General features: G+C 49.7%; 10 protein-coding genes across 10 annotated transcripts; 7 read left to right on the forward strand and 3 right to left on the reverse strand.

Moving 5' to 3' along the window:
• Window positions 1-62: 62 nt before the first annotated feature.
• Window positions 63-1,605, forward strand: BDW70DRAFT_139742 (rRNA-binding endoribonuclease). Its single transcript, XM_073737465.1, has 2 exons — window positions 63-905; window positions 960-1,605. The coding sequence occupies exons 1-2, from the start codon at window positions 126-128 to the stop codon at window positions 1,473-1,475; spliced, it is 1,296 nt and encodes a 431-aa protein (XP_073594308.1). The 5' UTR covers window positions 63-125; the 3' UTR covers window positions 1,476-1,605.
• A 9-nt stretch (window positions 1,606-1,614) lies between these two features.
• On the reverse strand, window positions 1,615-2,443 carry BDW70DRAFT_139744 (H/ACA ribonucleoprotein complex subunit NOP10). The gene is made up of 5 exons (XM_073737466.1): window positions 2,280-2,443; window positions 2,207-2,219; window positions 1,987-2,102; window positions 1,857-1,909; window positions 1,615-1,800 (listed from the first exon to the last, which is right to left on the reverse strand). The coding sequence occupies exons 2-5, from the start codon at window positions 2,216-2,218 to the stop codon at window positions 1,778-1,780; spliced, it is 204 nt and encodes a 67-aa protein (XP_073594309.1). The 5' UTR covers window position 2,219; window positions 2,280-2,443; the 3' UTR covers window positions 1,615-1,777.
• Window positions 2,444-2,480: 37 nt separating this feature from the next.
• Window positions 2,481-4,473, forward strand: sen2 (tRNA splicing endonuclease subunit SEN2). The gene has a single exon (XM_073737467.1). It carries the CDS (start codon window positions 2,937-2,939, stop codon window positions 4,296-4,298), a length of 1,362 nt encoding a protein of 453 aa, XP_073594310.1. The 5' UTR covers window positions 2,481-2,936; the 3' UTR covers window positions 4,299-4,473.
• A 234-nt stretch (window positions 4,474-4,707) lies between these two features.
• On the forward strand, window positions 4,708-9,054 carry BDW70DRAFT_161604 (chromatin-binding protein RAD9; the record flags this gene model as incomplete). Its single annotated transcript, XM_073741001.1, has 2 exons — window positions 4,708-4,773; window positions 4,843-9,054. 2 exons carry the CDS (start codon window positions 4,708-4,710, stop codon window positions 9,052-9,054), a joined length of 4,278 nt encoding a protein of 1,425 aa, XP_073594311.1.
• On the reverse strand, window positions 8,820-10,212 carry BDW70DRAFT_139752 (mitochondrial 54S ribosomal protein bL27m). The gene has a single exon (XM_073737469.1). The coding sequence runs from the start codon at window positions 10,197-10,199 to the stop codon at window positions 9,369-9,371; it is 831 nt and encodes a 276-aa protein (XP_073594312.1). The 5' UTR covers window positions 10,200-10,212; the 3' UTR covers window positions 8,820-9,368.
• Window positions 10,213-10,358: 146 nt separating this feature from the next.
• lcl2 lies at window positions 10,359-11,112 on the forward strand. Its single transcript, XM_073737470.1, has 2 exons — window positions 10,359-10,641; window positions 10,716-11,112. The coding sequence occupies exons 1-2, from the start codon at window positions 10,470-10,472 to the stop codon at window positions 10,907-10,909; spliced, it is 366 nt and encodes a 121-aa protein (XP_073594313.1). The 5' UTR covers window positions 10,359-10,469; the 3' UTR covers window positions 10,910-11,112.
• Window positions 11,113-11,293: 181 nt separating this feature from the next.
• Window positions 11,294-13,005, forward strand: BDW70DRAFT_151591 (scramblase family protein; the record flags this gene model as incomplete). The annotated part of the gene is made up of 3 exons (XM_073739309.1): window positions 11,294-11,640; window positions 11,689-11,860; window positions 11,911-13,005. The coding sequence occupies 3 exons, from the start codon at window positions 11,294-11,296 to the stop codon at window positions 13,003-13,005; spliced, it is 1,614 nt and encodes a 537-aa protein (XP_073594314.1).
• Window positions 13,006-13,231: 226 nt separating this feature from the next.
• Window positions 13,232-14,463, forward strand: BDW70DRAFT_139758 (E2 ubiquitin-conjugating protein UBC7). Its single transcript, XM_073737471.1, has 2 exons — window positions 13,232-13,740; window positions 13,808-14,463. Exons 1-2 carry the CDS (start codon window positions 13,494-13,496, stop codon window positions 14,059-14,061), a joined length of 501 nt encoding a protein of 166 aa, XP_073594315.1. The 5' UTR covers window positions 13,232-13,493; the 3' UTR covers window positions 14,062-14,463.
• Window positions 14,268-16,029, reverse strand: BDW70DRAFT_169318 (putative meiosis-specific topoisomerase Spo11; the record flags this gene model as incomplete). Its single annotated transcript, XM_073742654.1, has 7 exons — window positions 14,268-14,953; window positions 15,013-15,084; window positions 15,170-15,250; window positions 15,313-15,399; window positions 15,453-15,561; window positions 15,627-15,693; window positions 15,756-16,029. The coding sequence occupies 7 exons, from the start codon at window positions 16,027-16,029 to the stop codon at window positions 14,474-14,476; spliced, it is 1,170 nt and encodes a 389-aa protein (XP_073594316.1). The 3' UTR covers window positions 14,268-14,473.
• Window positions 16,030-16,941: 912 nt separating this feature from the next.
• Window positions 16,942-21,336, forward strand: BDW70DRAFT_151594 (terpenoid cyclases/protein prenyltransferase alpha-alpha toroid; the record flags this gene model as incomplete). The annotated part of the gene is made up of 6 exons (XM_073739310.1): window positions 16,942-17,139; window positions 17,186-17,649; window positions 17,701-19,146; window positions 19,197-19,283; window positions 19,875-20,709; window positions 20,758-21,336. The coding sequence occupies 6 exons, from the start codon at window positions 16,942-16,944 to the stop codon at window positions 21,334-21,336; spliced, it is 3,609 nt and encodes a 1,202-aa protein (XP_073594317.1).
• Between the last annotated feature and the right edge of the window lie 334 nt (window positions 21,337-21,670).

Consider the following 21,670-nt stretch of genomic DNA (forward strand, 5'->3'; position numbering starts at 1 on the left):
AAAAAATCCAACAATTTCAAACCCACTACCACGGCAAACTTCACGCCCCGCAACACAAGAGTCCTCACGCTGCCTCGAATCTAGATTGAGGTATCTGGTCCTTTTCAAACGTCAAGCTATTCAACATGGTGGAAAATACCACCACAAAATCGGTTCACACAATCGTCCTTGACGCCGGTCCCATTCTTAAGAATAACCCCCCGCTTTCTACCTTACTATCAAGATGCGAAGAACTCGTTACCACGCCCTCTGTTGTCGCTGAAATCCGTGATCCCGATGCGCGCCAGCGACTTGAAACGATGTACCTACCGTTCCTCAAACAACGCACCCCGTCTCCCAAAAGTTTCGCTGTGCTGAGCGAGTTCGCGAAAAAAACCGGCGACAGGGCCGTGCTAAGCAGGACCGATATCGAGGTCCTGGCTCTAGCATATGAGCTTGAGTGCGAAAGGAACGGTGGAGATTGGCGACTGCGTAGCGTGCCCGGACAGAAGCGAGTGAATGGCAAACCTCCTGTGAAGCCGGTCGAACAGCGAGAGGGACAGCAACCCGAATGTACTGCGACAACGGACGAGAGTGCTGAAGACCCTGCAGTAAAGGAGGTCACTGAAGACCTAAAGGCCACGACACTTGATATTAAGGAAGACGAGTCTAACACTGAGAATCCGACCGGGACGGGACCCGAAGCAGCAGAAGATAATCAGGCAACTGATTTGGCCATTCAAGATGCTCAAGATGAAGATGAGGGCGGAGACGTGGAAGACGGAGCAGCCTCTGAGTCAGATGGCGGCGAGTGGATTACCCCGTCAAACCTGAAGAAGCGGCAAGCCCGCGACGAAGTTGGCGACGCGACCGCTGCTTCTGAGGTCAAGGTTATGCAAGTCGCTACGATGACAACTGATTTTGCGGTTAGTTTAACCCTAACCCAGCTCTTAGGCCGGAGACGTGACTAACAATCTCAGTGTCAAAACGTGCTGCTGCAAATGAACCTTAACCTCTTATCCACAGCTACACTGCAAAGAATTTCACACTTGAAGTCTTTTATCAAACGCTGCCATGCCTGCTTTTCTACGACCAAGGATATGAACAAACAGTTCTGCCCACGATGTGGCGGAGATACTCTCACGCGTGTATCTTGCACAACCGATTCTAACGGGCAGTTTAAGATGCATTTGAAGAAGAACATGCAGTGGAACAACAGAGGAAATGTGTTTAGCGTTCCTAAGCCTGTCCATGGCAGCGCCAGCGGGAAGTGGAAGGGTGGTGGTGGTAAAGGCGGCTGGGGCACAGAGCTGATTTTCGCCGAAGATCAAAAGGAGTATATCCGGGCCACCGCGGAACAAAGTCGGAAGCTTCGTCGGGAACGAGACCTGATGGATGAAGATTACCTTCCGGGCATCCTCACTGGGGAACGAAACAAGCAGACCGGTCGTATTAGGGTTGGAGCCGGTAGGCATGTCAACTCCAGGAAGCGATGATACTCTTCTTCCCTTTAAATGCATTATGTGGAACGGAGTTTGGTGCACAAAAGCCATGATAGTTTCCGGGTATAATTACGGTTATATTTATGATGTGAATGACTCATAGACTATATAGCCAGAAGCAATGACAATATCTGTTTACGTATACAATGAGAGGTGGAGCTGCCTTGAACGAAGTTATTGGTATTGGAAAATCCGAAAGTCTCGTATCATCTTGATCCGTATTGAACACCATTCGCCAGTAAATGAAGCAGAAACCCCCTTTTTATTATTACTCCATCATATTGACTTCTCCGGCTCTAAAGCTGCGCAGCCTCCTTGTCTATGATATTACAGTCAGCCTTTGCTTTAGGCTTTGAAAGGGACTGAACAACATACCAGCCTGCTGGGTAAGCAGAAGGCCATATCTCTTCTTGAGTGTAACACGATGACTATTTTTTTTTAATAATTGTTAGCACCTTCTGAGAAATACAAGCACAACCGAGTTCTTGCTGAGTCGGGAGCTTACCGAGAATACTTGTCGTCCGGAGAAAAGCGAGCGGGGTGAGCGCTCTTTGTGACCTCCCCGGTGGGAGTGACCTTCTTCAGGGTGTAAACCCGCTTTCCATCCTGGTCCAAAGTATACTGATTGAGGTCTTAATACTTGCACAAAAAGGCATCGAGCCCGCACGCAGTAGCAGTCGAAGGGTATAATGCCGGCGGTCTAAGGACGGGGTTTGGGTACATACCATAAGATGCATCCTATAAACATTATTAGTCGTCTGTGACAGAGATAGTTAGGTATCAATTAGGGATACTCACTTGACGGATAGGTCGACGTAAACTCAAAATTGAACTGCGCAATCTGTAGATCTGTTCGACAAGACTTGATGCGGTGCAGGAAATTTTTGGAAGATTGAGCGGTGCACGGACCATTAAGCTAGGCTGAGTCATCACCATAGCCCTTTTTAACCGCGCTGAGTCGCCGACGATTTAATTTTTTTTTTGCTTCCACAATCCAACGAAGAATTTGAGGACGATGTCGATGACAGAAGAAAACGGATGAGGTTGATTAAACTTATACATTCCAGTACTTCAACATGACACTTGATGTAGTGCATGTTACTCATCGCTAGCCCAATCATATCTCCTATCCCCTCCGCGGTGCTGGCTATCCCGTCGGGCTTGATACCCCAGAAACACAGCTTTTCTGGTAAGCCTCATTCTAGAATCTCTGGCACTCAGAAGGGGTGCTTGCGATCGTTCCGGTGATGACGCCATTTAAAGCTAAGGCAGTGGCAACCTTGATTTCTTCGCTGCTGTCGATGATTGCTTTTATTCAGACTACAACGGTATCTGAGGAACATACATCGCATCACTTGTTTCTGAGGCAGGAGATTTTCGCTGTAATGAAGAAATGCCTTGCTGATTATTCATTCCGTAGTAGATACTGAGAGTTCAATTGAATAATTTTTCACAATGACTTCCCAACCATCTAATATCGTTCCCTCTGCCCCGGATCAAGCTGTTCCTGCAAAGCCTCGGCCACCGAGACGCCAAAGGCCAGACTATAGGCATATTCACCGTTTCCCTCTCCCTCTTCCTGTTCACCCTCTTCCTCCTCTAATCCTGCACAACCCACTTTCCGTTATCAGTGTACTACTCTCTTACCTCACCTACTTTATCGCCCCTCCTCACGATCATGTCCATTCTGCCTATTTCGACTTAAATACGTCGTCGGTTCATGTTACCGACGAGAAGACCATCCGAGCTTTGTGGGAGATGGGTTTCTTTGGAAAAGGAAGTCTAAGTAGAAGTGAGCCAACCTGGCTGGAACAAGAGAAAACGCGGAGAGGACTGCTCGGCGGCGTCACTAGTGAAGAGGTTACTCGCCAGCGAAGAGCCGAGCGACGTGAACTGAAACTACAGCGGGCAAGGTCGGAAAAGTTAATCATCGAACAACGACTTCAGGCGGAAGCTGCTGCAAGAGAAGGTCGCACACTTCTGGACGCTCAGGCAGATCTGTTATCCACATCCGGCGTCACGAATGGCGCTGCCATAACTACAGAAAAGTTTTCTGTAAAAAAAGCGAGAGAATCTAAGTTCCTCGAAGCACGGCAATTGGCAGAACGAGATAGGGAGGCTACTGGCAAAAGCGTTCGATTTGCTCCCATTGAAGGGGGCACCGCAGACCACACAGTCATCAACGGGCGTGACCCTTCCGAGGAACTGGCCATAACAAATGAAGAGCACCTCCAACTTTCCAACGAGGAAGCATTTTTCCTCGTATACGGATTAGGCGCTTTGCACATCTTTGACCATGACCTCAAGACCGTGCTGTCCCCTACTTCCCTACTTAGAACACTTTGTCACCATTCATATTCGCCTCCCCGGGATCTATCGATGGACTTGAAAACCGACGACCCCTTCCTTGTCTCCTACGTTGTGTACCACCATTTCCGCTCTCTGGGATGGGTTGTACGCTCCGGTGTAAAATTCGGAGTGGACTATCTCCTTTACTACCGAGGACCCGTTTTCTCGCATGCCGAGTTCGCCGTCGTGGTGATTCCATCGTATGACCATCCATATTGGTCTGAAACAAAAGACCGCAAAGCTGAATGCGCTCGTAAACAGTCACGCAGCTGGTGGTGGTTTCACTGTGTCAATCGTGTTCAGGCCCAGGTTAAGAAGACGCTTGTGGTCTGTTATGTGGAAATTCCACCACCAACCCAGATGCTGGAAGCCGCATCGTCCAGTATTGACATCGGAGCATTGTTATCTCGTTACTCTGTGAGAGAACTCATCATCAGGCGCTGGGTACCGAATCGCACTCGTGATTAATTATGACAGATTCTGGAAAGACGGAGTTCTAGTGTGTTGAAGTTGGTGTAACTATCCGGAACGATTGAGGCATATCAAGGCTTCATGCCTGGAAGTCAGGTTCATTCTCAAATCAATGCAAGTTGACACAAGAAATCGCTACTCCATATACTCCACAATATCCTCTAAATTTTACTCAGCTTCTCTAAGATCAAGAAATCTAATTGTCGTTATATGCTTCTAACCAGAAGAGGCAATATTACAGTAGTTATGCACGTGATCGACGCGTTCTCGCGTTTGGTTCCGACCACTTCATTTGAATTGACCACATCTCGGAGCATTCTGCAAGTCTTCCGCAGCCATAATAAAGGCAGAGAAACAATGTCCGAGCCTTCTTGTTTGGTAAATTCTTAAACTGGTTGAAATGATGATGGAAACGCAGGACGACAGCTGGAGCATCGATATCGCAAAGCTGCAACGCGACGCGCTGGGTTTAGTGAGTTCTTACAGGTTAAATTCTGGCCAACGAACCCTGCAACTAACCAACTCCATTCTTTTGCCTTAGGATTCTCACCAAATTCTCAAGTATCCTGACGCAATTGAGAATTGTAGTTCACCGGTTTCTCATGATTCAATAACTGTGCCGACCCCGAACGATCACAGTGTGACTTCCGATCCTCACTCCGCTCCTCCAGAAGTGACCGGCGAGTCCCCCGTGTATGGAGGCTCCAGAAGGCGGGATACGGACCATAATGCCACAGGGCTGCTAGACGCGAATCAATCGTCTCCTGAAAGAGCAACGCAGCCCTCTCCGACGGGGCGAACTGTTGCAAAGATGGGTTCTGCCGACACCATACCTTCAGACACCCAAGTCATATCCCAGTCGGTATACGACGAAATCATCCGGAAGAACAAAGAGGCTGGAAACGAGGGACCTGATAGCAATATCCTTGACAGAAATACGCTCATGACTTTGCAAGAAGGCGGTAGTGGCAATTTAGACCTGCTTTCTGGCTTCGACGCTGCTCAATTACAGGCACCGAATACTGACGAGAATGACGATCAAAACAGCTCCAAGTTAGGAGAGTCTTCGCCTCTTTCATATGAGCGCAATCATTTTCCCGAGTCTCAACGGTTCCTTGCGAAGACCCCTCTGGCGACGAGGCAGGGTCAACTTGAGACTGATTCTACGGCTTCTCCTTTAGTTTCTCGAAACCCGTTAGCATCTGACCTCGAGTCAGCAAGCGGGGTAATGGCATTGAGTCAAGTATTCAAGGCCACGCAGGCGCCTTCGTCTCCCCTTGTAAATGCCTTACAGTCAGAGCTCTTGTCTGATCGGCCGTCGCCCAATATCCCGATACAAAACCGCCCGCTTGCGCCGTCTTTTTCCTCCCCATTCAACAATATCGCGGCAACGTTTCCTCGTGATTCGTCGGACACGCAGCTCAACTATGTCACGCTGAGGGACTCACAGACAAGTAGAAATGACATGGCCAGGGGAAGGATGACGCGTTCCGCAGACCATATTTATTCTAATGGCTGCAGCGGCGGTGGACTTGGCAAGGAGCCTATTTACACTGAGCGCATGAAACTTGGAGGGAGGATTGATGAGGAGAATGCTGCACGATTTTCTATGGTCTCGGCTTCTGCAAGGCCTCCTAGCGATATCGAGGCACGGAAAAGAAGACGAGCCATCTCGTCATCGCCGAAATCGAAACGGTGCGATATGGAGGGAAACTCTACTGCGGCAGTTCAGCTGGAGCAGGAAGGGATAAGTTCTGACCTACAGGCTGTAGGGACGAGCGAAGAAGAGACAGAACAGGAAGAGGAGTTACTAAGGCCTACGCCGCAATCTCAGGTTTCCCATCCCTCAACAGAAGAGGACAAGGAAAATTGCGATGATCCACCGGGTATCATATCACACACTGGGAGCGCTCATGACCGGCTTTCTCAAGCTCTTTCCTTACATGAAAGTTTGACCGGCACTCATGGAATGCCTGCTCAGACAGTCTCAAGCGGACGCACACCTGCACGAAACGATGACCTGAATCCCGGTACAGTTGACGTGGTTAGATCTTCACCAATCTCCGTGGTTAAAGATTCACAGTGGTCTCCTGAGCGTGACGATGTAAAACCAGCCGACCGGACAATTGTGGAAAGCCCTAGCGATCAAGGTCAAACCCGCTTTCGCGACCCTCAGTGGCAAAGCGTGGCCGCGGCGGGACACGGGCGTGGTATATTATCACCTGCTGATCAGCCTTTTGCCCAAGAACATCAGATCTGTAGTCAGAATGCGCCTTCTGCCATTCTTCGCCCAGAAATTGCCGATATAGCGAGGACATCAAATCCATCTCTGGAGGGCTCTGGGGGTACAAATGCAAATATGCTTCGCTTGAGGAAAGCAACAAACGAACCCGAGAATGGGAACATGGCGCTGGCTTTCGGCGCCCGAGAAAAGTCTTCTTCAATACTGTCGTGTGTCGCCGAGACCCCTGTTCATCGCCGACAGAGAACATCTAACGATCTACCACGTTTTGCCACTATTCCAGAGACAAGCCCAACCCATTTGGATAACGGGGCCTGGCTGAGTGATGGGGACAACGACGCTGCAGATCAGGAGGATGATGATTTGCCTGTTCCATATCCAAAGGCAATGGAAGACGCCCATAAGTCACATCAATTCATCTCTCAAAGCTCATCTCCAGTCAAGCGTTTGTTCAATTCAAAGATCCTATCAAGCCCAAGCGGAAGGCAGCGGAGGGCTCTGACGGAAATAGCGGCGGATGCTTCTCCTCAAGTTGGGGCCAATGTTGATGTCAATATCGACATCATGTCTGCTGAAGACTATGAATTCAGGGATGCTATTGCACAGTCTCCCATTCCTCCACGAAAGAAGCGGCGTAGCAATGATGGCCGGAAAATCCCAGCGTCGGATCCAATCATTCCAGTTACGCCCCGCGCAGAATCCCACTTCACTCCTCCACGAGAGGACGAAGAGATGGTATTGGCTTTGCCCTCACAACCCACAAACCCCACGAACCAGCGTCAAAGCACATCCTTACGGCGGCCGAAGCCTTCAAGAAGGGCTAAGTCTATCTGGGACACGGAGGATTCTCCCAAGTTCCGGTTATCAAGTAAAGAAAGGTCTAAACTGTTTGCCCGCTCACAAGCTCGAGAGCGCCAGCCTCCACCGGCCGCGAAGCCAGAGCTAGAAGAGACACCTCAACCCACGCCTGTTCCATCTCGAGCCCATGTGGAAATTTCCTCGACTCCAGTTCATGAAGCACCAAGTAGTCACCTGGTCATTGAAGAGAGCACGGGCTACATAGGCCAGCGACCTCCCCCTGATAATTCTATATTGGTGCCAAACCAGGTTCTTGCACCTTGGAGGGGCCAAAAGAGGGCCTATTATCCAGCAGTTTGCTTAGGAACGCCTTTTGGGACATCACAGGATCAGTACATGGTCAAGTTCGAAGACAGTGCCCCAGTTGAAGTGCCAAAAGGTGCTGTTAAGAGGCTTGAGTTGCGAATCGGCGATGCTGTTAAAGTTGATATGCCACATATTCCCAAGATTACGCACATTATCAGAGGGTTTGCGCATAAGCTCAGCGCAAAAGATGCCGTTAACGCAGTCACAGACATATATGGGCATGCGACTCTTGTTGTAGGGCCAAAACAACGCAAGAGCCTTCCGAACGGTGAGCTAGCAGGCCCTGAGAATGTTATTAATGTTCCTGTCTCACGAATATACCTGGACACTATACTGTGGAACAAAATAAAGGATCGGCCTTATACTCACAATTCCGGGTCTGGAGGCTCAATGAGCAGACTACAAACTTCTCCAGACAGACGTATTGCACAAACTTCACCAAGCACGCGGCTATCTCGCGGCCTCCGTCCCTCAGATGGCTTATTTTCCGGCATGGTATTTGCCGTGTCCTATGGTGATAAGAGCGAGGCCAAATACCGCGTCACAAAGATGATCCTGGAAAATGATGGACGGATTTTAGAAGATGGCTTCAACGAATTATTTGAGCTTCCATCAAATGCCCCAGTTGCAACGCCGACAGGAGCAACAGCTTCCCAGCCAACAGAATTGGATTCTCATCTTCGTCTTAAACCTGATGTCGAAGATGCTGGCTTTGCGTGTCTAATCGCAGACAAACACTCTCGTCGTCCGAAATACATGCAGGCACTGGCTCTCAATATTCCTTGTCTCTCAGACCGCTGGGTAGAGGATTGCGTTGCTAAAGGCCAGGTAAGGGATTGGGAAATGTACCTTCTCCCTGCTGGTGAATCAACATACCTCAATGGGGCAACGAAGTCGAGAATCCTCACGCCCTACCCGGCGACGAGAGCACGACTCTCCAAGACTATCTCATCGCGGCCAAATCTTCTAAACGGGCAATCTGTCTTGCTTATCACGGGCCGCAACGGGAAGGTAGACGAGGAACGAAGAAAAGCCTACATCTTCCTAACATATGCTCTGGGTGCATCAAAAATCGAACGTGTTCCTGATATTCAATCTGCCCGGGCCGCCCTCCAGAAGCAGCTACAGGACGGGCAGGAAACAGCTTGGGATTGGGTCTATATTGACGACGACGACAAAGCAGCCAAGGTTTTGGCGGCTGGGTCTCTGCCATCAAAAAGACGGAAAAATTCTAGGCTCACAGAAACAATTACTGGAGATGACCTGGGCCTGAATAGCAATGTCCGGGTTGTGGGCAACGAGTTTGTCTGCCAGAGTTTGATTCTTGGACGGCTGGTTGATCAGTGACTTGCCCGGAGTGAACGATTGTCTCAGTCATTGTAATCTATGGTTGCCATTTGGTCTGGTGTTTTCTGTGGGAGCTTAAGGCGTTTAAGAGCAGAAACCTTTATAGCACAATATACCCCATTGCTTGTTATGCGACTTTTTTTCCCTTCTATTAATATTAACTATGGCTTTTACATTGCATTTTGCTGGGGACACAATCTAAGAGAAAGTAAAACTTTATTGAACAAAGGCTTTGGCATAATATCTTCCTATAATACAGAGAACACCAGTCCCAAATGAGAGCAATAATAATGACTGCAACCAGGCAAACTGAATCATCGCTTGGCCTTCTTTGACGACTTCTTCTTGTTCTTCAAGCTCTTCATCTGGGCAGCCCTCTCGGCCCTAGCCTGCCTCTTTCTCCAAGCCAGCCATCGGTTCTTTCGCTTGTGCGGCCTAGCAGTAATTCCCGCTTTCTCAGCAGCACGACCAATCTGCCAGTTCGCCTCGCGCCACATGTATCCAGGGCGCAGCTGCGTGCCAGCGCCAGCATCCACACTCGCGACAGTCCCAACGACCGTCCCAACGTTGTCACCTGTGACGACCGTCAGATCCGACTGAGTTTCCTCAACCTGCGGCACGATGGGCACGGCAACCCGGTTCAACTTGCGGCGCGTCGGCGCATTCCTTGGCGTAGGTAGCTTGCCGTCTTTCTCAAAGACAACACCGATGTACTTCCGGTCCGGGTGACGCTCCGGGTCAAGGTAGTAGCGCACGTATCCCGATTCCGTAGCGAAGATGGTGTGATCACGTCCCATGGCGCAGTTCTCGCCGGGCCACCACTTGGTCCCACGTTGTCGGAAGATGATGCATCCCGGGACAACGTATTCGCCGCCTGTGCGTTTCGCGCCGAGTCGTTTTCCGGCGGGGTCACGGGAGTGTTTGTTTGCGGCTCCTTGGGCAGAGTGGGAGGCGTATCGTACCTGGGGGAGAGAGAGAGAGAATCGGGGGAGGTTCGTTAGAATCGAGGGAGTTGTCGAAGCGGAGAGCGTCCGCGGCAGAAATTGTGGTGTTGATTGTTGCGGTAGGCGAGTTAATTGTGCCGATGGGCAGGAGATTGCTCTGCCCAAAGTCTGGAGAGGCGTCAAAAGCCTGGGAAGCATCATGGTGTGATTGTCTCCGAATTGGAAACCGGGGTTGGCAATGCTGAGATCCGGAGCGACTTTTTTCTTGGGGATTGAAAGCTTGGCATGGTCACGTGCTACATAGACTGGTCGTTGGAAGGTGGCATTTTGAAGTGTACATTTATCCTCTCACCGTTGCCTTCCTTTTCCATGGTTATTGCTCTATAAGCTATCAGAGATTGCTTCCACAGTAGTAAAGTCTTCTTGTCAGTATTCGATCCCAAATATAGTCGCCATTGACGCTTCACCACAATGTTATTCAACCTGCTCCGAATTCTCGGAGCTCTACTCCTCCTGATCTCTGTGGCCCGCGCACAATTCCAGTTCTTCGAGCACATGTTTGGTGGTGGTCAAGAACGTCAGCAAGCTAGTCAACAGAACGTTCCTAGTGATAGTTCGCGGTATCAGGGCATGTGGGAAGCAGGTATGACTTGACCGTCAACATGCACTTTTTTGGGCTTTCTATACCAAATAAGTGACTAACACTCTCTCCCATAGCACGATGCGATAAATATTTATGCCCCGGCACGCTTGCCTGCGTTCACTTTCCGCATCATTGTCCGTGCCCGCATCCTGATGTCGAGGAGAAGTTCGAGCTGGCGAAAGGAAGTGCCGTCTGCGTGTCTAAAGGAGGGTACAAGCCTGGGGAAGCTGCGCGCAAGGTTGAGCTAGCTCGAAAGGGACTTCTGTGATGGTTAATTATATAGAATGCTTTTTTTTCATGGGCCACGTTACTATCCATGAGCACTTTTGGTTTTGGAAGTATGTACGAATTGACTGCAACCATATTTCAATCCCGCCAAAGCTGATGTCTCTGAACCCGCCAACTGCATATCCTCTTAAAACTGTAGTATTTATCTTATTTTCAATCATTTCGAACTCGACGTGGTAAAGCAGCGAACAACCGAGGCTTTGTAGCTGTCTGATGTTCTGGGTCCTTCTGCCCTCTTATCGCCGTTAAATCCGCCACCCTTCGTCACTCAAGGCTTCGACGTATAGCTGCTTCTTTCTCTCCTACCAACAATCCTTTCCATATAGCTGCTCTATAAATCTAATGCTCTACTACTGTTCTTGTCATGTGGAGGTCCAGATTGCGAATTCCCGTCGCGCGCCGTGTTCAAGGCCCGAGGGCTTCCGCTAGCTCCTTTGCGAGAAGACGGGCCACGCCCGCTCCGTCCTCTCGCGGTCCCAGAAATACCATTCGAAGACCACCACCAATTCGAAAAAGCCCAGCACCCTCAGATACACCGAACACAGGCGCGCCTGTAGAAAACTACGATCCCGCTAAGAACACCCTGCTCTCACCTGTCTATCTCCCTGAAGACCCGCATGGAGTGCTCAAGGAGTCGCATCCCGCCACAGGGATTCTCGCGAATTCTGGGCTTGTCGTGCAGCGGCAGCTCGAGTTGATGAATGTGATGATGTGAGTCGGATATGTCCGTTTATGGTGATATACAGCTGACTTGACCAGAGGCTTCGAGCAAGCGAACAAGTACGTAATACTAGATGCGGCAGGGAATCATGTCGGGTATATGGCAGAACAAGAGAAGGGCATAGCTAGTATGATGGCACGCCAATGGTTCCGTACACATCGAAGCTTCGTGACACATGTGTTTGACAGACACGCAAATGAAGTGCTCCGTGTAAGTCATTGTGCCAGTAAATGCTTTGACGAACCCACTGACGTGCGCAGTTCCATCGACCGTTCTCATGGATCAATTCACGGATTCGAGTCTACGATCCCGTCGAAGCTAACCACAGTCCTTACCTCCCAGCTAACGCCCTCCAACACCAAAACCGCGGTGCTCTTGCTCAGGCCGCGGATCCGACCAACGCCCAGATATCGCAGCTTGGACTTGACCAAATGCGCGTCATTGGAGAAGCACAACAACAATGGGCACCACTGCGAAGAAAATACAATCTTTTCACATATCATCACTCGCCAAATTCTGCAACCGACATGGGAACTCAGCAGATACCTTTAGCACAAACCGGGCTATCAAAAGCTCAGCAAACGCAACTAACCCATGCGTTGGGAGGGAACCAAGATTTCGGCGAGTACAACCAATTCGCCTACGTCGACGAGCCCTTCTTATCCTGGGACTTTTCTTTACGTTCCGCTAACAGCCGATTGATCGGCTCTGTTAACCGTGACTTTGTGGGATTTGCTCGGGAGATCTTCACGGATACAGGTGTCTACGCTCTACGGATGGACTCAGCAGCCAGCAAGTCCCCCCAAGAACTGGACCAGAGTACCTCGGTCACTGGCATGACTCTGGACCAGCGCGCCGTTATGTTGGCCACCGCCGTCAGCATTGACTTTGACTACTTCAGTCGCCACAGCGGTTCCGGAGGCCTTGGTTTTTTCCCAATGTGGTTTCCCGGACTTGGCGGTGATCTCTCAGCTGGTGGTGCCGCTGGTGGTGCCGCCGCGGGCGAGGCTGGGGCTATAGGCGAAGCCGCCGCCGGGACCGTTGGGAGAGGCGCCGCTGGAGGTATGGCTGAGGGCGCTGCTGCGGGTGCCGTTGGTGCAGGTACAATCGCAGGTTATGATGCGATGTCCAGAGGTGCAACAGCCCAAGGTCAACAGCAACCTAGTACGGCCAGCCAACCGCAATCGCATATGGAGCAGAATTCATCAGGAAATGCTCCAACTGGGCCATACGGAGATGAGTGGGCACCAGAAGAAAGGAATGACAGCTGGTCTTCCGAAGACCACTGGTCAGACAATGACGGAAACGAGGGGGGTGATGGGGAAGATGGGAATGATTGGTCTGACTTCTTCTAGATTACTACTCATTCTCAATATAGACAGTGAGCAATGTACTATAATCATATGAACGAGCTGCTATTAGCGATTTTCTAGGGACACGACTTGTTTTATCTATTCTAGATCTAGTGACGCTGGTACTCTTCTGAAAAGGTGACAATTTGCCTAAGGCATCAATATGCCTCCCCCGAATGAACACGAAGAGTGGCAATGATCTCGACCCTTAAGATATCAGATCTTAATCCTTTTCTCCTCAAGGTTGCCATCGAGTTCTTGCCACAAGGTTTGCACCGGATAGGTCCACTTCTAATCCCGAATTTTCATTCTTATAGACTGCATTTTTCGCGCCTTTCTTCTGTTCGGCCCATTCCTCTCAAGATTAAAATCAACCCTCCTCCTTCCCCACTACTCCGACTTCTCCGCACCACCATCACATTGCTCTTTGTGTACCCTTTCACAGACTACACAAGTTTTAGATTACTATCTATACACCTAGTGCCGCCACAATGTCGTCCATGACGCAGAACCGCCTTTTCCGCGAATATAAAACACTATCAACAAACCCGCCGGATGGAATTACCGCGGGCCCTGTCTCCGAAGACGACATGTTTCACTGGGAAGCCTTGATACAGGGGCCCGAAGGCACCCCTTACGAGGGTGGGGTCTTTGCTGCTGAGCTCAAATTCCCTAAGGATTACCCGTTGAGTCCACCGACAATGAAGTTTGTCGGCGGTGGGGTTTGGCACCCGAATGGTGAGTTGCGACGTTCTCTCCGTTTGAACGAGAGGGGAGATTGATCGGCTAACGTCCCGTTGAGCAGTCTATCCGAATGGCACAGTGTGTATTTCCATTCTACACCCACCCGGCGATGATCCGAACCACTATGAACATGCCTCGGAGCGCTGGTCGCCTATACAAAGTGTGGAGAAGATTCTTATCTCAGTAATGAGTATGCTTGCGGAGCCGAATGATGAAAGCCCAGCAAATGTGGAGGCCGCGAAGATGTGGAGGGAGCGGAGGGCTGAGTATGAGCGGAAGGTCAGAGAGGAGGTTAGAAAGGGGCTGGGGTTGTAGGTTTCCGCAGCGGCACGTTCATATGGGGTTGGTGGTGAGATGGTTCCACTACTCTGAACTCAATGACGGGCTTTAAGAAACCATCACCACTTCCAACTGGGCCCGACTGAAGCTATCGCGAGCCGTCCTTGACTCTCTCCGACGAAGATAACAAGTAGCTTAATGGACTGGACCGATTGGCCATGGGAAGGACTTATGATCATTGTGTGGCGTGTCGTGATTCGCTGTGTATATAGGCTTCCGGTTGGCATCATCTGTTTTCTCTTCTGAGTTGCTGGTTTCAGTGCATGCATAGCGGACCTCAATCTCTGCATCGCGTTGGGACTGTGGGCGTGGTCGGTATTTCTCCTTTCTTGTACCTTTTAAATATCATTTTTGACGTGGATCACAGTACGATGAAAGAATCTAGGACTTACTGCCCCTGTGTTTTCATCTGACGATCAATCCACCCCTCAAGCCCGCCGGCACGGTCGTACAGTATCTCAATCTCAGCTTTAACATTCAGGATCAGCATGCGCTGCAACTCCACCCGCCATTCTGCCTCAGGCCCATCTACTGCCCAAATCGGGCTCCTCTTCAGCATGGTCCCAATCTTTCTCCTATCCCTCCTTGTTAGCGACATTAGGGTCTCGTCCCCGTCAGACTCTAAGCCTCCAATTATCTCGGAGATGCGTAGCCCTAGCCACTGCAGACAAGGAAGATTCAGCCGTTCATTCTCTCGTGTGTGCGCCATAGAGCCGTATTTGTATGTTGACATTATGGCCATCCCATCCGGATCGCCGTCGGCAAGGATGTAGAAGGTGGGAACTTGGGTCAGGGTTGATCGCGGAAATGTACTTTGAAAGATCCTGCGAACGAAAGAGCGGGTTGCAAGATCTGGATAGCCTTTCCCCTGACATTCGTTAACATGGACTGATGTTTTTGGTGCTTAGGTGTACGCCTTGGGCTTACCGTAATTAGGATTCCTTTTCCTGTTGCGGTTTGGTTATGAAAGTTGTTTCGGACGAGACGACGAAAGACAGCCTGTGTAACCATTGAGTGAGTTATGGTAGCGGTTATTATGAGTCTAAAGAGATGAGACGTTGATATGGGTTGCCAGAAACAATACCTCCTTCTCAATGATCAGGATCCAATTGACATCTGAAATATCCATATGCGCTATGTCCTGTACCCTTGGGATAAGGCAATCCTGGCATACGTACGGATTAGGACTGTGGACGTCAACGCGGATTGTTTATAATAGTCTCTTACTTCCGTCGATCCCCGTGCATCAATTACCTCGTCCCTCACCGTTGTCACCCGATAATATCCTGCCACGAGACCCTTCGCTGCTGCTTCCTGGATAGTGAATCGTCAAAACAGGGAAAGACATAGGCGACCAAGAGAAATACCACGTTCAAGTCCGCCCTCTCAACGCCAATAGTAAGCGCCAGGTCGTCAACGAAACGACCGACGACTCTCTGAGATTCAAATAGTTCGGGGTCATTGTAGTATATGTCCCTATAGAGCAGGAGTCAGGTCTCCTCTCGACGCTTATCTGACTGGAAGCAGCGGACGGCATGCACCTTATTGAGACTGGTAATCCAGCTTCCAGGGCGTCTCGTATTGCGGAGAGGATCCGAAGGACAACAGCTACAGAGCAAAATGAATCCATCAGCCAATATCCTCAGGCGGCTATTGTAGCGCTCACGCACTGAATCTCCACGCTTCATATCCGTCTTTCCCTGGGAACGAGTACGTGACAGTTGTTTCTGCTCGAACTGCCTGGAGTGCACCGGTTGAGGGGTCGATACGGAAGACAGTAGTAGTCGGGCTTGTTATCCTTCGCTTGAGGGTTATGGTTGCGTCTCCTTCGCCCTCTCCGGGCTTGAGGATATTGAGTTGGGTTAACACTGTTGTGAGGGTGTCTTCGAGGTATTTCTGCACGCGCTGTCTGGGGCTAAATGGTGGTTGGAGAAGAGAGTCCATGTGTCTTTGTTAGGTTTCCATTAAGTATTTTAAGAAACTGTTTGATGCGTTTAGAGATTGGGGGATTAGGGAGGTAAGAAGCAAGTGAAGGTCCGTCAGCTATGGCATGCCGCGCTTATATCATTGGGTGTTAATCCCCTGGAGTTCTCGAATCTCTGTCATGGATTTGCCTAAGACATCTACTTCATCCCTCCACTACTACATACTTCGTCCTCTTATACATACCACAGACCGGAAGCTTCTTCAAAGCGAGAACGGTCTAAAAGAGTAGCAAAGACTATTGCGAGTTAGCTGACTGATGTTGCGTAGCTCCTCGGCTACTCAGGCGTATATACCGTCCCTATGAATTCGAAAACCTCTGAAGTCAGTGAGGATAACGTGGGCCCTGCCTAGATCAGAAATTACTTCCCACAGCCTGACCACCTTTTGATATGCAAGCTATTTCTTCTACCGACAATATATGCACTTTCCAGGCCCTTTCCTTTTTTATTCTGCTCACCGAGGCGGCCGAGGTTATGTGCCGGTCATACTTTGTGTATCCGCTCGATGGAGACCCTAACGTAGATGTATACGACAACTGTAGCCGGTGTCCGGCTTGACATAGTCAATATTTGTGCGCGTAGCATCAGATTTGGAATTAGAAGCTTCCTGGTGGTGATATGGTCATTGGCGTTGTTGGGGGGTTCCTTAATCTAGCAGAGTGTCAGGTGACCTACAGTACCTGGGAACGCTGACACAGCAGCACTGACGCAGCAACAATGACTAAGCGGCCATTAGCTAGATCCGCTGCAGCCAAGACTTCTTTCAATTCATATTTATATCCCTTTATCTCGCGCATCAATTTTCAAGTTCACTTAGAATAATTGTTACAAACGCTGAGCCATTGCTCAGTCTATATCGACTTCGCGGGCCATGCCAGACCACATTGGGCGCTGGAAGAACGGAGGCCATCTTTCCCCTGACGCTAACGGCGATCTTAAGACCGACTACTCAAGATGGCGATTGCTGGATGATGATGGCCGCCAAACATGGCATTACCTTGAAACTGACGAGGAGAACCATAAATGGCCCCAATCAATTGCTGACAAGTACTTTCTGGGGCTTCCTACGGTAAGACCTTCATACTACTACCATGACAGGTCCTAATTCCATCCAGGGCCTTCCACAGCTGCCTAAAGCCAAGACTCCCATGCAATGTGCTGAGAATGGCCTGGAATTCTTCTCCAAGTTGCAGCTCCCTCCAGGCAACTGGGCATGCGAGTATGGGGGTCCAATGTTTCTCCTTCCGGGGCTGATCATCACATACTATGTCACCAATACACCCATCCCGCCAGAGTATGCGACTGAAATCATCAGGTATCTCTTTGCCCGGCAACACCCTGAAGATGGCGGCTGGGGGCTGCACATTGAGGCTCATAGCTCGGTCTTCGGCACGAGCATGAATTATGTCGTGCTGCGCCTTTTAGGCGTTGGCGAGGATGATCCTCGAATGATCAAGGCTCGAGGGCTGCTGCATAGCTTTGGCGGTGCCGTCTATGGACCTCACTGGTCTAAATTCTGGCTCAGTATACTTGGTGTCATGGACTGGGATTGTGTAAACCCTGTCCCCCCTGAGCTCTGGTTTGTGACTGTTAATATTGCGGCTCTTGATGTTAGGGCTAACTTCAATAGGCTACTTCCCGACTGGGTACCTTTCGCTCCCTGGCGCTGGTGGATTCATATGCGCCAGGTTTTTTTGCCCATGTCGTACCTGTGGTCTAAGAAGTTCACGTATCCGTTGACTCTTCTCACCAAGCAGTTAAGACATGAACTGTACACGCAGCCCTACGACTCTATTGACTTTGCTAGTCATCGAAACTCAATTCACAAAGCCGACAATTACTACCCTAAGACGTGGCTCCTGAATTCACTGAATTCGCTACTTGTCAATGTCTGGAACCCGTTCTTTCGAACATCGGCCATAGTCAAGCGTGCGGAAGAGTGGACGTGGGAGCTGATACGTATGGAAGATGAGAATACCGACTATGCCGGACTTGGGCCTGTGAACAACCCCATGAACATGATTGCGTGCCTAGTCCATGATGGGCCGGACAGTTACTCAGTACGACGGCATCGGGAACGCTTGCACGACTACATGTGGATGAAGGACGAAGGCATGCTGATGAATGGAACCAACGGGGTCCAGGTTTGGGATACAGCTTTTATCACACAGGCTATAGTTGTGGCCGGGTTTGCTGATGATCCAAAATGGCGCCCAATGCTTACCAAAGCCCTAGAGTTTCTAGATGCACACCAGCTCAGAGAGAACGTTCCTAATCAAGAAAAGTGCTACCGTCAACACCGGAAAGGAGCGTGGCCGTTCAGCAACAAGACTCAGGGATACACAGTCAGTGACTGCACTGCGGAGGGTCTACGGTCAACGATTCAGCTCCAAGAGATGCATAATTTCCCAAAATTAATCTCAGAAGAACGCCTCAAGGACAGCGTGGATTGCTTGTTGTTAATGCAGAATCCTTCAGGTGGCTTCACCGAATATGAAACTACCCGCGGCTCCCCGAAGATTGAATGGCTAAATGCTGCGGAGGTTTTTGGCGGTATCATGATTGGTTATGACTACCCCGAATGTACCACCGCATCAGTTACCGCGCTCTCATTATTCAGCAAGTTTTACCCTAACTACCGTGCCGAAGAGATCAAAGCTGCAAAAGATAAAGCTGTAAAGTATATCAAGCGCGTGCAGAGAGCAGATGGAAGCTGGTACGGATCTTGGGGTATCTGCTTTACTTATGCGGCCATGTTCGCCCTAGAGAGTCTGGCAAGCATTGGAGAGACTTACGAGACCAGCAACTATGCTCGCCGTGGCTGCGAGTTCCTGATTTCGAAGCAAAAGGAGGATGGAGGCTGGGGAGAGTCATATCTCAGCAGTGAGAAGCACGTCTACGTACAACATGAGAAGTCCCAAGTTTGCCAGACGGCTTGGGCGTGCCTCGCCCTGATGGAGGCAGGTTACCCCCACAAAGAGCCACTACAAAAGGCGATGAAGCTCATAATGTCCCGACAACAACCAAACGGCGAGTGGTTACAAGAGGCCATTGAGGGAGTATTCAACCAATCCTGGTAAGTCTGCAACTCAATCTCAGATGTGATCTGAAACTTACGAATATTAGCATGATTTCTTATCCCAACTACAAGTTTTATTGGCCCATTCGTGCCCTTGGCTTGTACAGCAGGAAGTTCGGGAACGAGGAGCTGCAGTAAGCTTGCTCTGTTGCACATAATAATGATGGTTGGACATTAGAGTCCACAGTTGCACAATTTGCGGGTTGAATGTGTACAATACGATAAGTTCACATGTTTATAATATAATCAATACATATCTTAAAGTTCTAAGCTAATGCAGGTCCATTTATGCAAAGGAAAATGGTTGCGGGCACAGATATAATATGCATTAGCTGTAGCTAACTAAATTAGAATGTCTTGTCCTACACAATTCAGTCGCCAGTAATAAAATACGTGTGCTTGGGTTGTTGGGGATATTTGTATATGCATAGCGTCGTGGTCAAATGACCCGTGATTTGCCTTTTACGATAAGAGTTACATAAGCTCTTCCCCGCATATTCGGAGAAAGTTATGGAATCGCCTCCAATTTCTAACATACAACAAAGAAACAAAGAGCTTGGATCCACGGGACAAGACTTTCTCTACCTCCCATTCCTCCTTCTTGTTCTTCATTTCCGCATAGTCTATCATCTCGGACCATTCACACGCTTTTCCTCCGCTGACTACTTCACAATTTCGAGCAGTCGAAACAGACCCAACTCCCAAACTTATTTAACAGTATCCAGCTTTTTTAACCATAATATGAATGCCGCTTCCCAGGGTGATGCGGCTCTCGCGAAGTCCGAATTTGTGAGTGCGCTTCAGCACTACACTCGAGCTCTTTGCGAACTTCCCCGCGCCCCAGCTTATTACATAAAACGCTCGACCGCATACCTCCGCCTCAAGCCCGCAGACGGCGGCCCGAACGTCAAGAACGCACTTCGCGATGCTGAAATTGCCGTAATCCTTGCACGTGAGCGTGCGAAGCGTGACCTCATCTGCTCTGCACAGATGAGGAGGGCTATAGCCCTTTACCAGATGGAGAGATACGGGGATGCGGCGTTTCTATTCGGGTTATTGGAGAAGAAGGTGCTGGGGGACAAGAAAGAAGGTGGGGACACGGCTGACAAGGTGAAGGATGTTATGAATGCGTCGAAGGCGTCGGGGCCGATGAAGGGAGTTGCGCAGGAGCTGCAGATTTGGCTAATGAAGATCAAAGCGAAGCTTGGCGGGTTGGAGGATGGGGATGAGAGGATGGAGGTTACCGTTGAAGAACTTCCGGGTGGTGTGAAGGTGCCATCGGACAAGGAGTTGAAGAAGCAGTGGGAGGCCATGAAGGCTGGGGACATTAGCGGTGAGAATACCAGCGCTGGTGCTGGCCCCGTAGGAGGCAAAAAGGAGACCGAGGAAACGAGTGCTGAGGCTGTGAAGGAAAAGGCTGTTCCTCCAGTTTCAACTCCACCTCAGACACAAGACAAAATCCGGCATGAGTGGTACCAGTCAAACGACTCTGTTGTCGTGACGCTCTACGCCAAAGGCGTGGACAAGGAGAAAGTAGATGCAGAAATCAAGAGTGACTCGGTACGCTTACATGCTCCGCTGGGATATTAAACATGCTGATTAGCCTAGGTATCTGTACAATTTCCCCTCCCATCAGGCGCAGATTATGCTTTCAATCTTGATCCCCTCTTCGCCTCCATCGACGAATCCGCCTCTAAAGTCACCACATTCTCAACAAAAATTGAACTCGTCCTGCGCAAGCAGATTCCCGGTCAGAAATGGGGCTCTCTCGAATCATCGTCTACCAATATTAAGTCTTCTACTGTCACTCCTACTACTGCCTCTTCCGCCCCAACATCTGCCCCATCTTACCCAACTTCCTCGCGCCATGGCACCAAAGACTGGGACAAGCTTGCTTCAACTCTCACGGCAAAGAAATCTAAGAAACCTCGTGCAAAAAAGGATGGCAAGGCCAAGGAGAAGACCGAGGGTGAAGACGAAGAAGACTCTGATAACGAGGGGTCCGTGGATTCTGAGTATGGCGGAGACCCTGTAGATGGGTTCTTCAAGAAACTATACGCGGGGGCGGATGAGGACACTCGCCGTGCCATGGTGAAGAGCTTTGTTGAGAGCAATGGAACCTCCTTAAGCACGAACTGGGGAGAGGTCGGTAAGGGCAAAGTGGAACCTTACCCAGCTAACGACTGAACTCGGGGTGGCACTTGTACGCGGGAGCTATTTCGTGAGCGAGATTCCCTTCAATATTTGGGGTAGCACTCGACGTTCATCGGGACTGAAGCTTTTTTTTTTAACTCTCTTGATTGAAAGCTATTTTACGACTTATAATTTATGAAAACTGGGTACTGAATAATCCGGTGAGACTAAATGTAAGAGTTTGTCTTTCCTTCTGTCCTGTTCTGTACTGTTCGTAGTAAATCTTCGCGCAAGAGTTTATCTTCAAGTAACGAATATTTACATTATCCATACTCCATAACGCCGGATTTTTTTATGCCTCACATGGCCAAGGGAAAGAAACAAAGGT

This window comes from Aspergillus foveolatus, assembly GCF_047715535.1.
Source record: "Aspergillus foveolatus strain CBS 279.81 unplaced genomic scaffold BDW70scaffold_38, whole genome shotgun sequence".
Taxonomy (NCBI): domain Eukaryota; kingdom Fungi; phylum Ascomycota; class Eurotiomycetes; order Eurotiales; family Aspergillaceae; genus Aspergillus; species Aspergillus foveolatus.